The 16,471-nt window shown below is 43.7% G+C and overlaps 1 protein-coding gene across 14 annotated transcripts in view; it reads right to left on the bottom strand.

The window, feature by feature from the left end:
• Positions 1-1,210: 1,210 nt before the first annotated feature.
• LOC109880172 (serine/threonine-protein kinase WNK1) overlaps positions 1,211-16,471 on the bottom strand; it is a 180,446-nt gene continuing 165,185 nt past the window's right edge. For 8 of the 14 annotated variants that reach the window (XM_031821380.1, XM_031821382.1, XM_031821379.1 and 5 more), the window contains 3 exons: positions 13,824-13,865; positions 9,860-10,098; positions 1,211-8,894 (listed from right to left, as the gene is read on the bottom strand). In XM_031821380.1, coding sequence (XP_031677240.1) covers positions 8,511-8,894; positions 9,860-10,098; positions 13,824-13,865 — 665 coding nt within the window. In that variant the 3' untranslated portion in view covers positions 1,211-8,510. The remainder of the gene's footprint in view (positions 8,895-9,859; positions 10,099-13,823; positions 13,866-16,471) is intronic. The other 6 variants (XM_031821383.1, XM_031821381.1, XM_031821386.1 and 3 more) reach the window with 3 other exon arrangements.

The following is a 16,471-nucleotide window of genomic DNA, read 5'->3' on the forward strand; positions in this document are numbered from 1 at the left end:
TCCAAATCCAGACCTCCATGGGTTGATAAATTTGATTTCCATTGATAATTTTTGTGTGATTTTGTTGTCAGCACATTCAACTATGTAAAGAAAAAAGTATTTAATAAGAATATTTCATTCATTCAGATCTAGGATGTGTTATTTTAGTGTTCCCTTTAGTTTTTGGAGCAGTATGTGTGTGTATATATATATATACACTTTAAATCAACTTTATATATATATATATAGAGAGAGAGAGAGAGAGAGAGAGAGAGCGAAAGAGGGAGTTACTATATGAGATGCAAAAGTCTACTGAGTTTCTCTCTTAGGCCTGGGAGAACTACAGTGCATTCGGAAAGTATTCAGACCTTGACTTGTTCCACATTTTGTGACGTTACAGCCTTATTCTAAAATGAATTAAATAATTTTCCCTCATCAATCTACATACAATCGTTTTCTTTTTTCTAATTTATTCAAAAAAAAAAAAAATACTCACATTTACATAAGCATTCAGACCCTTTACTCAGTACTTTGTTGAAGCACCTTTTGCAGCGATTTACAGCCTCAAGTCTTCTTGGGTGACAATTCAAGCTTGGCACACCAGTATTCGGGGAGTTTCTCTGCAGATCCTCTCAAGCTCTATCAGGTTGGATGGGGAGTGTCTATCAGGTTGGATGGGGAGTGTCTATCAGGTTGGATGGGGAGTGTCTATCAGGTTGGATGGGGAGTGTCTATCAGGTTGGATGGGGAGTGTCTATCAGGTTGGATGGGGAGTGACTATCAGGTTGGATGGGGAGTGTCTATCAGGTTGGATGGGGAGTGTCTATCAGGTTGGATGGGGAGTGTCTATCAGGTTGGATGAGGAGTGTCTATCAGGTTAGATGGGGAGTGTCTATCAGGTTGGATGGGGAGTGTCTATCAGGTTGGATGGGGAGTGTCTATCAGGTTGGATGGGGAGTGTCTATCAGGTTGGATGGGGAGTGTCTATCAGGTTGGATGGGGAAAATCATATTTTTTCGCTTTGTCATAATGGGGTATTGTGTGTAGATTGATGATGATTTTGTATTTATTTAATACATTTTAGAACAAGTCTGTAAAGTCAAGGGGTCTGAATACTTTCCGAGTGCACAGTACAGTATGTCATATACTGCCCCCATGTGGTAGTGGATGGTACTAAAACATGTGGATAAAAACAAACAATTAGGACAAGATTAAAGGACCAATAACTTGATTAATTTAAATTACTTTTATTTATTAAGTTTACAAATAAAGTAACAAATATATTTTATTGGAGCGCAAAGCGCAGTTTTATTTGAAGCTTGAACAGCCTCTACTTAATGCAGAACAGTTAAACGCTGCCAATGATTCCTAACAGGTTCCGTTTGGTTTTCCATTTGACTATTATTCTAAAACATTGTTGTACAATGTTAAACAGCACGAGGAAAAACCATTGAATTAAGTCACTAGATGTTTGAGACATAAAATTGCAAAAAAAAACTAAAAAATCTGATAAGTAGAACAAAACACTTTAAATCAACTTGAATTGTTTTGTTTTTGTGAGGGTGGCTGTGTACATGTTTGGAGTTGTTTTGTGGTCATAACTTTACAGTATAATAAGCTGTGATGAAAAGGTAACATGCCAGATGGTAGCTAGAGAAACAAGCATGCTCTTTATTCAACCACTTCTGTGTCAGTCAGACCAACGCTGAATTGAATGACATTCCAACATTTTATGTGCACTTTGCAGGACATCAGTTACAGAAAGGCGAAGGAGGAGGTGTGACGTAACAGTAACAAGGAACAGAACAGGAGAAGTAGCAGAATCGATCGGGATTCTGAATGGATGGTAAAAATGTATATTATTACGCTTTGTAAATTCAGTAACTTCCCTCCTCTGTAACTATGTAAATGTAGCTCTGGTCCAGGGCGTGGTTCAGCTACTCTCTCACGACGACGATCGTTGGAGCACAGAGCTGGACCAGAGCTACTGTAAATGTAGCTCTGGTCCAGGACGTGGTTCGGCTACTCTCTCACGACGACGATCATTGGAGCACAGAGCTGGACCAGAGCTACTGTAAATGTAGCTCTGGTCCAGGGCGTGGTTCGGCTACTCTCTCACAACGACGATCGTTGGAGCACAGAGCTGGACCAGAGCTACTGTAAATATGTTCATCAGAGGAGGTCTTCAGTTACACCATTGTAACCTCACCATAACCTGTTCACCACTGTAATCTCACCATAACCTGTTCACCACTGTAATCTCACCATAACCTGTTCACCATTGTAATCTCACCATAACCTGTTCACCATTGTAACCTCACCATAACCTGTTCACCATTGTAACCTCACCATAACCTGTTCACTACTGTAACCTCACCATAACCTGTTCACCATTGTAACCTGTTCACTACTGTAACCTCACCATAACCTGTTCACTACTGTAACCTCACCATAACCTGTTCACCATTGCATGTTATGCATTGCAGCCACTGTATCATACAGTATGACACTTAGTTAAGAGGAAGTAAACATTGTAAATATTGCTCCGTATTCTTTAGATAGAGCAGATTTTCATGAAGCTAAAGTCATTACTGCATGGTAATGGCACTGAGGCAGTGGCATTGTAAAGGTCTTATTTGTTTTTGTTTTTCAAAAGTATCGATCATCAACAAAAGAACTAAGAAAATACTATTTTTTGTCACGTTCACAGCTTCAACCAAACTTGCTAAGTACTGAGGGCCTCCAGTAAGTACTGTACTGCTGTACTGAGGGCCTCCAGTAAGTACTGTACTGAGGGCCTCCAGTAAGTACTGTACTGCTGTACTGAGGGCCTCCAGTAAGTACTGTACTGAGGGCCTCCAGTAAGTACTGTACTGCTGTACTGAGGGCCTCCAGTAAGTACTGTACTGCTGTACTGAGGGCCTCCAGTAAGTACTGTACTGCTGTACTGAGGGCCTCCAGTAAGTACCGTACTGCTGTACTGAGGGCCTCCAGTAAGTACCGTACTGCTGTACTGAGGGCCTCCAGTAAGTACCGTACTGCTGTACTGAGGGCCTCCAGTAAGTACCGTACTGCTGTACTGAGGGCCTCCAGTAAGTACCGTACTGCTGTACTGAGGGCCTCCAGTAAGAACAAAAAGTTCAATCCACAAAACGTTTTACAAAGAAAACCAACTGTTTTTAACGGTTTTAAATACCCAGGATACAACATAGTCACTCTGAAAAGACAAAATTATTGAGAATCTACCATCTGTTTTCAAGTGATTTCCCGTAGCAGACATGTTTACAGTGAGGAGAGACGACTGAAGCGCTAAGCAGAAGGCGATAGATCTAGCAGTCCCTGTAAGCTAATCAGTAGTTAAGGTGACGAGTGTTTATTAAAAATCACTTTTCTACGGTTTTAAACATGTTTGACCCCAGGTAATGGTTTTGTACAGTTGCTTTGAAAAGGATATGGGGCTTAATGAACTATTCTGTTGTACACAGATTGGACCAGTTTTACTGTCTACAACACTGTCAGGTAACGAGAAAGATACGGACACTGTTCATCTATCATTACAACATTTTGTAAGGTTTCCAAAAAGACCAGAAGGACATCAACCAAAAAACTAAAACATTCATGTCGAATAAATCTAATAATGATGGAACCAACCATTTATTTGTCTGCATTGTGAGTGGTGAGACTGTCTGCTACTTTAGAACAAGCTACAAACCTGCACTAAAAGCCACAGGTGGTTTCATTAAAGAGACTGGGGCAGCATTAAGCAGATGATGAAATAACTGGGCTTGAACAACCAGCATTGCATTGGTGATGAGGAAGTCACTTGTTGGTCAAACCCAGCAGCACAGCGTACAGTACTACTGCCATGTGTTGGAGATAGAGAGTCCCCTGACCTCTCCTCTTCTGCCTCCACTAGCCCTGGCTTCTACCTCAACTCCACTTTCACTTTACCCACCTTAAATGGCATAGGGCCCAGTCACAACTACTACTGTAAAGACTACATCCAAAATGATGCCCTATTCCCTATTCAGTGCACTACTTTTGACCAGGGTCCATAGGGCGCTGGTCAAAAGTAGTGCACTATATAGGGAATAGGGTGTCATTTGGGGGACACAGCATAAGACTGCCCCACTGACAGTAGACACACATTATGCCTGGTTAGTAAACTATAAAACACCACAATCTGGTTTTAACTCTTTTGAGACATTCACACAAATACCGTTTCACACTGACTGACTTTCTCTTCTCTATTCCTATCAGTCTCCCACTTCCTCCCCTCTCTTTCACCACCAACACGAGGCTTGTATACCGTGCTGCCTGGTGTGGGACACACACAAGGCTTCGTGGACAGGCCATCAGTAAAGATAGTCTGATTGTTGTAGTGGGTCTAATGATAGGCTCAGTGTTAGCTAGAGAGCTCTTGCATACTGAATGAATGGTTCTAGTATCTGAAACGTGTCCCCCGAACACTAGAACAAACGGAACAGTCAAGCATTCCGTTCCTAACAGACCCTTGATTTGAAATGTTAGGTAACCCTGGTTCAGCCTCACTCTGTTGTTCTGTTGTCTGCGTTCCTTTCTCTGTTCCAAATACAGAGTTTGTCCAAGCTTCACCATCAGATCCATTCCTACTCTCTGCAGAGTCTAGGACTAAGTTTGTCTTCCGCCCCCCAAATCAAAATATATTTAACCCCAATACTAAAACAATAAATGGCACAAAGAAACAAAACCCCCACAGCCCACCTTCCCCCGTCTCCCCTTCCCAGTGTACCTTTGCCTTTTGTACCCACAGAGCCAGTAAAGCACTTCAATGTAGCAGAAATCAACAGCACTTCCGTTACTCCATCATGTAAAAAAAAAACGGTTAAAAAAAAGAAGCTAAATAAATAATGGAAGGCACTAGAAACTCTAGCAGAGCTCTCACTGGAGTACTGGGGGGCGAAAGGAGACGGAAAAGACCAAGGGTGAGTCCTACATTGCACCTTATCCCCTATATAGTGCACTACTTTTGACCAGAGCCCCATGGGCCCTGATCGAGGTCTTATCGGCTCCTGGTGAAAGGTTGAACACCATGTAGGGGATAGGGTGGTATTTGGCACTCAACCCCAAGTTACTATTCAAGTACGTTAATTGAGTCCATTTAACATTCACATGTATCTAATATAAAGAAGGTACAAAGAGAAGAAAGGTTAAAGTGACCTCGATAAGTACTGGATCAGGAAAATAGCTAGCCTTTTACTTTGTATTTTTGTTCAGCCTAAGTATTACCAATCCACCATAACGTTTCCTCCAACTGTCTTTTTGTTTCTATTTTCTAGCTTTTTTCTTCTTAAACTCATGTTGTCCAACAACATTTATAATAATCACAGTGTTTCAACATCAGAAACTGATGGGTAAATACAGGTCCATACAGAACACTTTCTTTTTTCATTTCTTTTTTCATGTTTTTTTAAATAGAATAATAATGTACATTTTTGTTTTCAATCACACTATTGAAAAGACTCCGAAGTAGAGAGATCGAGGCCCCTAAACGCTGTCAACATCATGATTATAAAAGGCTTTATGTTACTAATAGATCATAGGTTTGAAAGCTTCACAAGCCCTCAGGACAGACAGCGTTGTGTTGCTGGAGATCCAAGGCATTACTTTTCATCCACCATCCAGCCCACGTCCAGTCCTCTCCTTGCCCCACCATCCACCCTACCTCCAGACCCAGCCCACGTCCAGTCCTCTCCTTGCCCCACCATCCACCCTACCTCCAGACCCAGCCCACGTCCAGTCCTCTCCTTGCCCCACCATCCACCCTACCTCCAGACCCAGCCTACATCCAGTCCTCTCCTTGCCCCACCATCCACCCTACCTCCAGACCCAGCCCACGTCCAGTCCTCTCCTTGCCCCACCATCCACCCTACCTCCAAGCCCAGCCCATGTCCAGTCCTCTCCTTGCCCCACCGAGACCTGTCCTTCTCTGGGTCCACGCAGGACCAACACCAACCTAACTCACAACCGTGAAAACAATATCATGTGTGACACAGAGAGCCAACAGGACATACCTCCTTCCGTTAGCCCTGCATTCCCTCTCAGAGCTAAACCACCTGTGAAAAAAAAGACTATTGAGTTGAGTCTGAGAGAATCTACTTCAGTCAACAACTCCTGTCTGAGAGAATCTACTTCAGTCCTGTCTGTGTTAGTTCAGGGGGGCTCTCTCATTAGGGATATGTAGATGGGAACTACCAGCCAGCTTGTACAGACTTTATGCTTCAGGATGGGGATCTCATCAGCCTCCCAGATACAGCACATTTTAAAATGGAGTAACTATAAGCCTGAAGTTAAGACTGGGATAGATGGGTCTCACACACAGTACTCCCCTCCAATCATGTAAAGAGATGGTTAGCATGGAGAGGGGAGTTGTAGTTTCTTTAAAGGCCTATACTGGGAGATGTAGTTTCTTTAAAGGCCCTATACTGGGAGATGTAGTTTCTTTAAAGGCCCTATACTGGGAGTTGTAGTTTCTTTAAAGGCCCTATACTGGGAGATGTAGTTCTTTAAAGGCCCTATACTGGGAGATGTAGTTTCTTTAAAGGCCCTATACTGGGAGATGTAGTTTCTTTAAAGGCCCTATACTGGGAGATGTAGTTTCTTTAAAGGCCCTATACTGAGAGATGTAGTTTCTTTAAAGGCCCTATACTGGGAGATGTAGTTTCTTTAAAGGCCCTATACTGAGAGATGTAGTTTCTTTAAAGGCCCTATACTGAGAGAGAGTTCCTGGATAGGAGGGTCAACCCTAGTGTTAACCCTTTCATCATGCTACAGAAGAGTCTCCTCAGTTCAATGGGGACAGAGGAAAATAATTAAAACACTAATAAACATGGAATCATCATAATCCCAAACTCTTAAAAAATCATAAAAAAAGACATTCTGAATCTGGTCATGGATCGTTTTTTTTCCTAATGAAGGTCACTTTATGGGTTCTTATTATATTTAGGAGGAGGTTTCTATTACTGTGTTCTTATTGCATCCCATGGCAACAGGAGGGGTAGAGTAGGGTATGAACCCCCAGGCCTTTTCTACTGACTCTCCACTTACACACACCAATGAACATCCTAAATTATATATAGGAATAGCAGTACATGTGGTTCCGGATGTCAAGACTGCCTGACCAGCTACATACATGGCACCAGTCCCACACCTCAGCCTCACAAGCTCATTCCTTGACCCCATAACCTTCCTCACATCTCCTCACCATGCTACTGGAGCTGTATAGCACTGTACAGTCACTTAAAGCTCTGTTCTGGAGGTCAGTTACCAACAGGAGGAGCTGTATAGTACTGTACGGTCACTTAAAGCTCTGTTCTGGAGGTCAGTTACCAGCAGGAGGAGCTGTATAGTACTGTAGTTACTTAAAGCTCTGTTCTGGAGGTCAGTTACCAGCAGGAGGAGCTGTATAGTACTGTACGGTCACTTAAAGCTCTGTTCTGGAGGTCAGTTACCAGCAGGAGGAGCTGTATAGTACTGTAGTTACTTAAAGCTCTGTTCTGGAGGTCAGTTACCAGCAGGAGGAGCTGTATAGTACTGTACAGTCACTTAAAGCTCTGTTCTGGAGGTCAGTTACCAGCAGGAGGAGCTGTATAGTACTGTATAGTTACTTAAAGCTCTGTTCTGGAGGTCAGTTACCAGCAGGAGGAGCTGTATAGTACTGTAGTCACTTAAAGCTCTGTTCTGGAGGTCAGTTACCAACAGGAGGAGCTGTATAGTACTGTACAGTCACTTAAAGCTCTGTTCTGGAGGTCAGTTACCAGCAGGAGGAGCTGAACAGGCAGGGGGGGGGGCTCAGATAGGTGAGAGGAGAAAGGGGGTTAGCTATGTACTGCAGCTCCCCAACGATAAGTACACCACCACCCCCTTGGTCTGTTACTATGCTCCATCCCTCCTCTCTGAGATCAGTACAAGGCTCTGGTCTCTACTATAGAGTACATGTAAAAGCCAGTCACAGTGAAGGAACAAAGCCCATCACCACACACACACACACACACACACATTTTACAATAGTAATTGTCACATTAACCCTCTTTGGCCACATCACATTGCACTCGTGTCCATTGGTATTCCTTGTCGCGTTTTGCGTCTTTCTTCGACCCCCAAGGCCCACAGTTGACCTCGGGGTGGGGGGGAGAGGGGAAGTGTGTCTCTCTCCTGTTATCCTTCAGGGAAACAGAAGAGGGCAGAGTGGTGCACCATTTCACACAGCAGCTGACTCTTCTCTCTCCTGCTCCTCCTCTTCTTCACAGCCAGCTCATTCACATTCAATACAGTCCCACCAACCATGATGTCGCTTGTAACACACAAGCCCCTCTCCCCCTTGTAACACACAAGCCCCTCTCCCCCTTGTAACACAGACACCCTTCTCTCCTCATGTCTCTCTCCCTCAGTCTGTCAGTCTCTCAGCCCGGCATGGCTAACATCCCCTCATGTCTCTCTCCCTCAGTCTGTCAGTCTCTCAGCCCGGCATGGCTAGCATCCCCTCATGGCCACTACGTGGTCCTCAGGTTGGGGCCTCCAGGGTTGCTGACGGATTTCTGCAAAGTGCTGATGTGATGGAAGCCCTGCAGGGAGCCCTGCCCCCCAGTGGCAGAGGAGGGGTACTGCGAGGAGGAGGCAACCAGGGGCTGAGAGGAGGCTAACATACCGGCCTGACCCTGTCCCGGCCCTGTGGACCCCGTGGATCCCACCCACTGGGCGCTGCTGTAAGGTGCAGTGGAGGAGGGGTAGCATGCCCCAACCCCGCCGTACTGGGGAGGGGGACACAAGGAGCCCTTGCGGCCTCCCAGAGAGGTAGCGGGGGTGGAAGAGGCGTTGCTGGGGCACAGCTGACTCGGGGCGGAGAACTTACGGCCCTTGTTGGTGGACGGGGTCACCTGGAGAGGGAGAAGAGACACCAGGGTGAGATACTGCATGGCTGCTCTCCAATATCCATACTAGCATAGCACTTACATTACGTGGCCAGAGCTTTCTCAGCTATGCTACGTGGAGGTTGGACCAGGACCCATATCAACAACTCATGTTCCAGCTTATAAACACCATAACATTCCCGTCCCCATAACATTCCCGTCCCCATAACATTCCCATAACATTCCCGTCCCCATAACATTCCCATAACATTCTCGTCCCCATAACATTCCCATAACATTCTCGTCCCCATAACATTCCCATAACATTCCCGTCCCCATAACATTCCCGTCCCCATAACATTCCCGTCCCCATAACATTCCCATAACATTCTCGTCCCCATAACATTCCCATAACATTCCCGTCCCCATAACATTCCCATAACATTCCCGTCCCCATAACATTCCCATAACATTCCCGTCCCCATAACATTCCTATAACATTCCAGCCCCCTTAACATTCCCGTCCCCATAACATTCCCGTCCCCATAACATCCCCATAACATTCCCGTCCCCATAACATTCCAGTCCCCATAACATTCCCATAACATTCCCGTCCCCATAACATTCCCGTCCCCATAACATTCCCATAACATTCCCGTCCCCATAACATTCCCATAACATTCCTGTCCCCATCACATTCCCGTCCCCATCACATTCCCGTCCCCATAACATCCCCATAACATTCCCGTCCCCATAACATTCCCGTCCCCATAACATTCCCGTCCCCATAACATTCCCATAACATTCCCGTCCCCATAACATTCCCATAACATTCCCGTCCCCATAACATTCCCGTCCCCATAACATTCCCATAACATTCCCATTCACTTCCAGTAATCTATATTTCCAATAAGCAACACAATCAAACACTGACTATATTGGTAAGGATTGAGCATTCCATTATTTAGATGAATAAGTCTGTCTTTACTCACCTGGTAGCTGTGACCCTGTGAGGGTTGCTGTTGCTGTTTGGAGCGACTCTTGCCCTGGGACAGACTGATGGCGTCGCGGGCCCAGTTGTCAACCAGCTTGTGCAGGTCGTCGGTGAACGTGCCCTTCCGGCCCTGTTGAGGGGGGTTGGGAGAAGGCTGGCCCTGGTTCTGACCCCCTGAACCCTGGTCTCCTGGACCCTGGCCTCCTGGACCACTCACTGTGTTGGTGCTGCTGGTCCCTGGAGAGACGGAGAGAGAGAGGGGGAGAGAGAGAGAGAGAGGAGGGTTATGGGATATGTAGAGTAGGTAGTTGTTTGGTGTCAGTGTGTTTGCGTTGGTTAATGACATACTCTAGCTATGTCAACGTAACAGGACAGGATCCTATGACATTATGATCAACTCTGAGGCATGCATTTCCTCCATCCTGATGAACTGGGCCAACATTTAGCAGGATGAAAATATCTCATCTAAATCTGACAAATGTGTTCTGCATATGAACAGCAGAGGGAGCTGTAACACGAGTCTAGTCCATCACCCTGAATGAACCAGAACATTCTCCATTTTAAAAACACATTCACTGTCTGCAGATAAAATGTTCAATATATCAACAATGACTAGCATAGACTTACAGCTAAAATGACCCATCACTCACAAGATCCATGTTGGGGATTTAATTTGGGCCAAGACCTAAGATCATGGTTGTTTACGTTTGGAAACTTCAAAACAAAATGTTATCTAATGTTGTCTACAGTCATTCTGTATCAGCAGCCTTCCTAAACACTAACAGGCATTATATTACAGCAAGCATTACATGAGAACAGATGTATTGAGCTGCAAACAGGCTTTAAAAAGGTTAGCTGTTTAGTGCCTCTCTTCCTGGAAGCAGAGCCAGAACCCAAAATACACCAGAGGGAAAATACATCAGCTCCTTTTTCACAGTCGCCTACTGCAATGCCTCAACAATAATCACATACATGCAGTAGCCATGCAGTAGCCATGCAGTAGCTGGCTGCAATAGGAACTCAAGGACCTGATGCATTTCCGTTGCAAACAATAAATGAAGCTATGATAGAAAAACAAAGTCCTAAAATGTAATTGTTGTTCAATAGATAAACTAAGTTCAATCATTGAAGAGGCATAACCTTTGGCATTTCTAACAAGCTACTGAGTCAAGTTTTTTTTAAGTATAAAAAAAGGAAAAATTGAAAATTAGAGGGGAGACAAGCCATGACGTAAAGCAGCGATACACTGAGTCATGACTGCAGCACCAGTGGAACTCTGGGTAATGGAGTCCACAGGACAAGCCATGACGTAAAGCAGCGATACACTGAGTCATGACTGCAGCACCAGTGGAACTCTGGGTAATGGAGTCCACAGGACAAGCCATGACGTAAAGCAGCGATACACTGAGTCATGACTGCAGCACCAGTGGAACTCTGGGTAATGGAGTCCACAGGACAAGCCATGCTCTAAACTAGAAGAGATGAGGGAAGGAGGGGAGCAGCTGAATCACAATATGACTTCAACATTTTGTGGTCTGGATGACTCCCATTCACATTGCAACGACTCTGATTAAATATTTTTTAGGTTGGCCAATAACGAAAATACGTTTAAAGGGCCAATCAGCACTTGCTACATAAATTTTCTGACTTGTACATTCTTGATAAGTATCCAATTATTCTTGAAGAATCTAACTTATAAATGCCTCATGTGCTTAGTTCAATTGTCGTATCCCATCAGAACTCATAATATAACCTTGTTTTACTCCAATGTTTGTAAACAAAAGGAACAAACACTTTTTAGCTTCAAAACATTGTTAAAAGTATAATTTTAAGGCTTCCCGAGTGGCGCTGTGATCTAAGGCACTGCATCACAGTGCCATTAGAGATCCTGGTTTGAGTCCAGGCTCTGTCGCAGCGGGCCGCGACCGGGAGACCCATGGGGTCCAGCATTGTCCGAGTTAGGGGAGGGTTTGGCCGGCCGGGATGTTCTTGTCCCATCGCGCTCTAGCGACTCCTGTGGCGTACCGGGCACACGCACGCTGACACCGTTGCCAGGTGTACGGTGTTTCCTCCGACACATTGGTGCGGCTGGCTTCCGGGTTAAGCGGGAATTGTGTCAAGAAGCAGTGCGGCTTGGTTGGGTCGTGTTACGGAGGGGACGCATGGCTCTCGACCTTCGCCTCTCCCGAGTCCGTACGGGAGTTGCAGCGATGAGACAAGACTGTAACTCCCAAATGGAAACCACGAAATTGGTGAGTAAAAGGGATGATTTATTTTATATACATACACTACTGTTCAAAAGTTTGAGGTCACTTAGAAATTTCCTTGTTTTTGAATATTTTTTTTATTTTTTAAGTCAATTAAAAAAACATCAAATTGATCAGAAATACAGTGTAGACATTGTTGTAAATGAATGTTGTAAATGACTATTGTAGATGTAAACGGAAAATCTTTATTGGAATATCTACATAGGCGTACAGAGGCCTTAAAAAGGCTAATTGATCATTAGAAAACAATTTTGCAATTATGTTAGCACAGCTGAAAACTGTTGTTCTGATTAAAAGAAGCAATAAAACTGTCCTTCTTTAGACTAGTTGAGTATCTGGAGCCTCAGCATTTGTGAGTTCGATTACAGGCTCAAAATGGCCAGAAACAAATAACTTTCTTCTGAAACTCATCAGTCTATTCTTGTTTTGAGAAACGAAGGCTATTCCGTGCGAGAAATTGCCAAGAAACTGAAGATCTCGTACAATGCTGTGTACTACTCCCTTCACAGAACAGCGCAAACTGACTCTAACCAGAATAGAAAGAGTGGGAGGCCCCAGTGCACAACTGAGCAAGAGGACAAGTACATTAATGTCTAGTTTGAGAAACAGATGTCTCACAAGTCCTCAATTCTCAGCTTCATTAAATAGTACCCGCAAAACACCAGTCTCAACAGTGAAGAGGCGACTCCGGGATGCTGGCCTTCTAGGCAGAGTTCCTCTGTCCAGTCTCAACGTCAACAGTGAAGAGGCGACTCCGGGATGCTGGCCTTCTAGGCAGAGTTCCTCTGTTCAGTGTCTGTGTTCTTTTGCCCATCTTAATCTTTTCTTTTATTGGCCAGTCTGAGATATGGCTTTTTCTTTGCAACTCTGCCTAGAAGGCCAGAATCCCGGAGTCGTCCCGACGTTGAGACTGGTGTTTTGCGGGTACTAATTAATGAAGCTGCCAGTTGAGGACTCGTGAGGCTTCTGTTTCTCAAACTAGACACTCTAATGTACTTGTCCTCTTGCTCAGTTATTTATTTATGTTCCCCAAACATTTTTAAGGAATACAAGATGTATCGACTTGAAAACTGTATAATTGGTTGAGTACTGTGGATACCAATATCCCTGTGAGCCTCCGCAGGCCCATGTTGCCCAGGGTTAAGAACAGACATGGAAAATGAATAATATGACATTGTATCGTAATAAACCCTCAAAACTTATTCCATGGATCCCTTGGTCAATTTATAAAAAAATATGTTAGTATTTTCACGTAAAATAAAATGCCATTTGGAAGACATTGTTATATATCTGGCCACGGAACCCACTTTGAGAACCCCTGTGATAGACCATTTGAATGGGGTCATCGTCACAACAGAGAAATGCTCAAGTCACCCTGTGAGAGGAGAGCCTTGTTGACTCGGACACACGACTAAAGCCACAGCTGACATCCACAGGGCAGTAAGTGCACAGACACTCAAAGCAGAGAGCAACAGGAGGTAGGATTGCAAAATTACAGCAACTTATCCAAAATTCCCAGGTTTTCCAGAAAGAGAATAAGCAAGGAGGGAATCCTCCAAATGGGATTTCTGGAAAACCTGGGACATTTGGGAAAGATTCTTTAACTTTGCAACCCTAACAGGGGGGTGCAGAGAGTGAGGGTGGTGGTGGAGGCAGTAGGGGGTGGGGGGCAAAGGTCATAAAATAGATAATTACTACAGAGTTGGTTGCAGGGGCAGACTTTTTTCACCATCTTCCCTGAAGAGTGGGCGTAGAGAATGTGAAGCGCAGGACGGACGGAGAGAGCGTGAGGATTGGAGGAGAAAGTGTGTGTTAATCATTCACCCTTCTACAACAGACTACAGCATACTGAGTGTTTTCAATTCAAACTAAAACAAGCACTCCTCCTGAGGTAAATCCAGATCCTCTCTACAGCTCATTCCCCTTGGTTAAAAAGACAGGAGTGTAGGGGTGTAGGGTGGTGGGTATAGGGGTGTAGTTGTAGGGTTTAGGGTGCAGGGAATAGTAGTATAGGGGTGTAGTTGTAGGGTTTAGGGTGCAGGGAATAGGAGTGGAGGGGTGTAGGATGGTTGGAATAGGGGTGTAGTTGTAGGGTTTAGGGTGCAGGGAATAGGAGTGGAGGGGTGTAGGGTGTAGGGTTTAGGGTGCAGGGAATAGGAGTGGAGGGGTGTAGGGTTTAGGGTGCAGGGAATAGGAGTGGAGGGTGGAGAGCAGAGGTTGGCAGGAGTTTAAGCTGCAGAGGGATCATTAAGGCATTCATACAAACTTAATTAACATCCATTAATGAACGTACAAACTCCTTTCATTGAGTCAAACCCAGTCAGAATAAGTTACATCAACTCAACAGGTTATAAACAATTGCTTGTCTTTCCTTTTTTGTCTGCTTTGCAATGGAAGACATGGATCTGGTTGGCTGGGTGGGTTCTCTCCTATCAGTTAGCCCAATGGTGAGAAGATGAGATGTGATGAGGCTGAGAACAGCACATGGTAAGTTGGAGAAAGGTGGGGTTTCTGGATGAAGTTTGCTAAGGTTCTCCGCATTAACACTATCAATGGTGCTAACACAAGAAAGAAGAAAAGACCACCTGTCGGCTGCAGTAGGGAGAAGTGTAGTACAGACTATTACTAAAGGGTAGTACTGTAGTACAGACTATTACTAAAGGGTAGTACTGTAGTACAGACTATAACTAAAGGGTAGTACTGTAGAACAGACCATAACTATTACTAAAGGGTAGTACTGTAGTACAGACCATAAGTATTACTAAAGGGTAGTACTGTAGTACAGACCATAACTAATGGGTAGTACAGACCATAACTATAACTAAAGGGTAGTACGGTAGTACAGACCATAACTATTACTAAAGGGTAGTACTGTATTACAGACCATAACTAAAGGGTAGTACTGTAGTACAGACTATAACTAAAGGGTAGTACTGTAGAACAGACCATAACTACTACTAAAGGGTAGTACTGTAGTACAGACCATAACTAATGGGTAGTACTGCAGTACAGACCATAACTATAACTAAAGGGTAGTACTGTAGTACAGACCATAACTAATGGGTAGTACAGACCATAACTATTACTAAAGGGTAGTACTGTAGTACAGACCATAACTATTACTAAAGGGTAGTACTGTAGTACAGACCATAACTATTACTAAAGGGTAGTACTGTAGTACAGACCATAACTAATGGGTAGTACTGTAGAACAGACCATAACTATTACTAAAGGGTAGTACTGTAGTACAGACCATAACTATTACTAAAGGGTAGTACTGTAGTACAGACCATAACTAAAGGGTAGTACTGCAGTACAGACCATAACTATTACTAAAGGGTAGTACTGTAGTACAGACCATAACTAAAGGGTAGTACTGTAGTACAGACCATAACTAATACGAAAGGGTAGTACTGTAGTACAGACCATAACTATTACTAAAGGGTAGTACTGTAGTACAGACCATAACTAATACTAAAGGGTAGTACTGTAGTACAGACCATAACTATAACTAAAGGGTAGTACAGACCATAACTATAACTAAAGGGTAGTACTATAGTACAGACCATAACTAATGGGTAGTACTGTAGAACAGACCATAAGTATTACTAAAGGGTAGTACTGTAGAACAGACCATAACTAAAGGGTAGTACTGTAGTACAGACCATAACTATTACTAAAGGGTAGTACTGTAGTACAGACCATAACTATAACTAAAGGGTAGTACAGGCCATAACTATAACTAAAGGTTAGTAGTACAGACCATAACTATAACTAAAGGGTAGTACTGTAGTACAGACCATAACTATAACTAAAGGGTAGTAGTACAGACCATAACTATTACTAAAGGGTAGTAGTACAGACCATAACTATTACTAAAGGGTAGTACTGTAGTACAGACAATAACTAAAGGGTAGTACTGTAGTACAGACCATAACTAAAGGGTAGTACTGTAGTACAGACCATAACTAAAGGGTAGCACAGACCATAACTAATACTAAAGGGTAGTATTGTAGTACAGACCATAACTAAAGGGTAGTACTGTAGTACAGACCATAACTAATACTAAAGTGTAGTATTGTAGTACAGACCATAACTAAAGGGTAGTACTGTAGTACAGACCATAACTAAAGGGTAGTACTGTAGTACAGACCATAACTATTACTAAAGGGTAGTACTGTAGTACAGACCATAACTAAAGGGTAGTACTGTAGTACAGACCATAACTAATACGAAAGGGTAGTACTGTAGTACAGACCATAACTATTACTAAAGGGTAGTACTGTAGTACAGACCATAACTAATACTAAAGGGTAGTACTGTAGTACAGACCATAACTATAA

This window comes from Oncorhynchus kisutch, unplaced genomic scaffold (genome assembly GCF_002021735.2).
Source record: "Oncorhynchus kisutch isolate 150728-3 unplaced genomic scaffold, Okis_V2 scaffold3968, whole genome shotgun sequence".
NCBI lineage: Eukaryota > Metazoa > Chordata > Actinopteri > Salmoniformes > Salmonidae > Oncorhynchus > Oncorhynchus kisutch.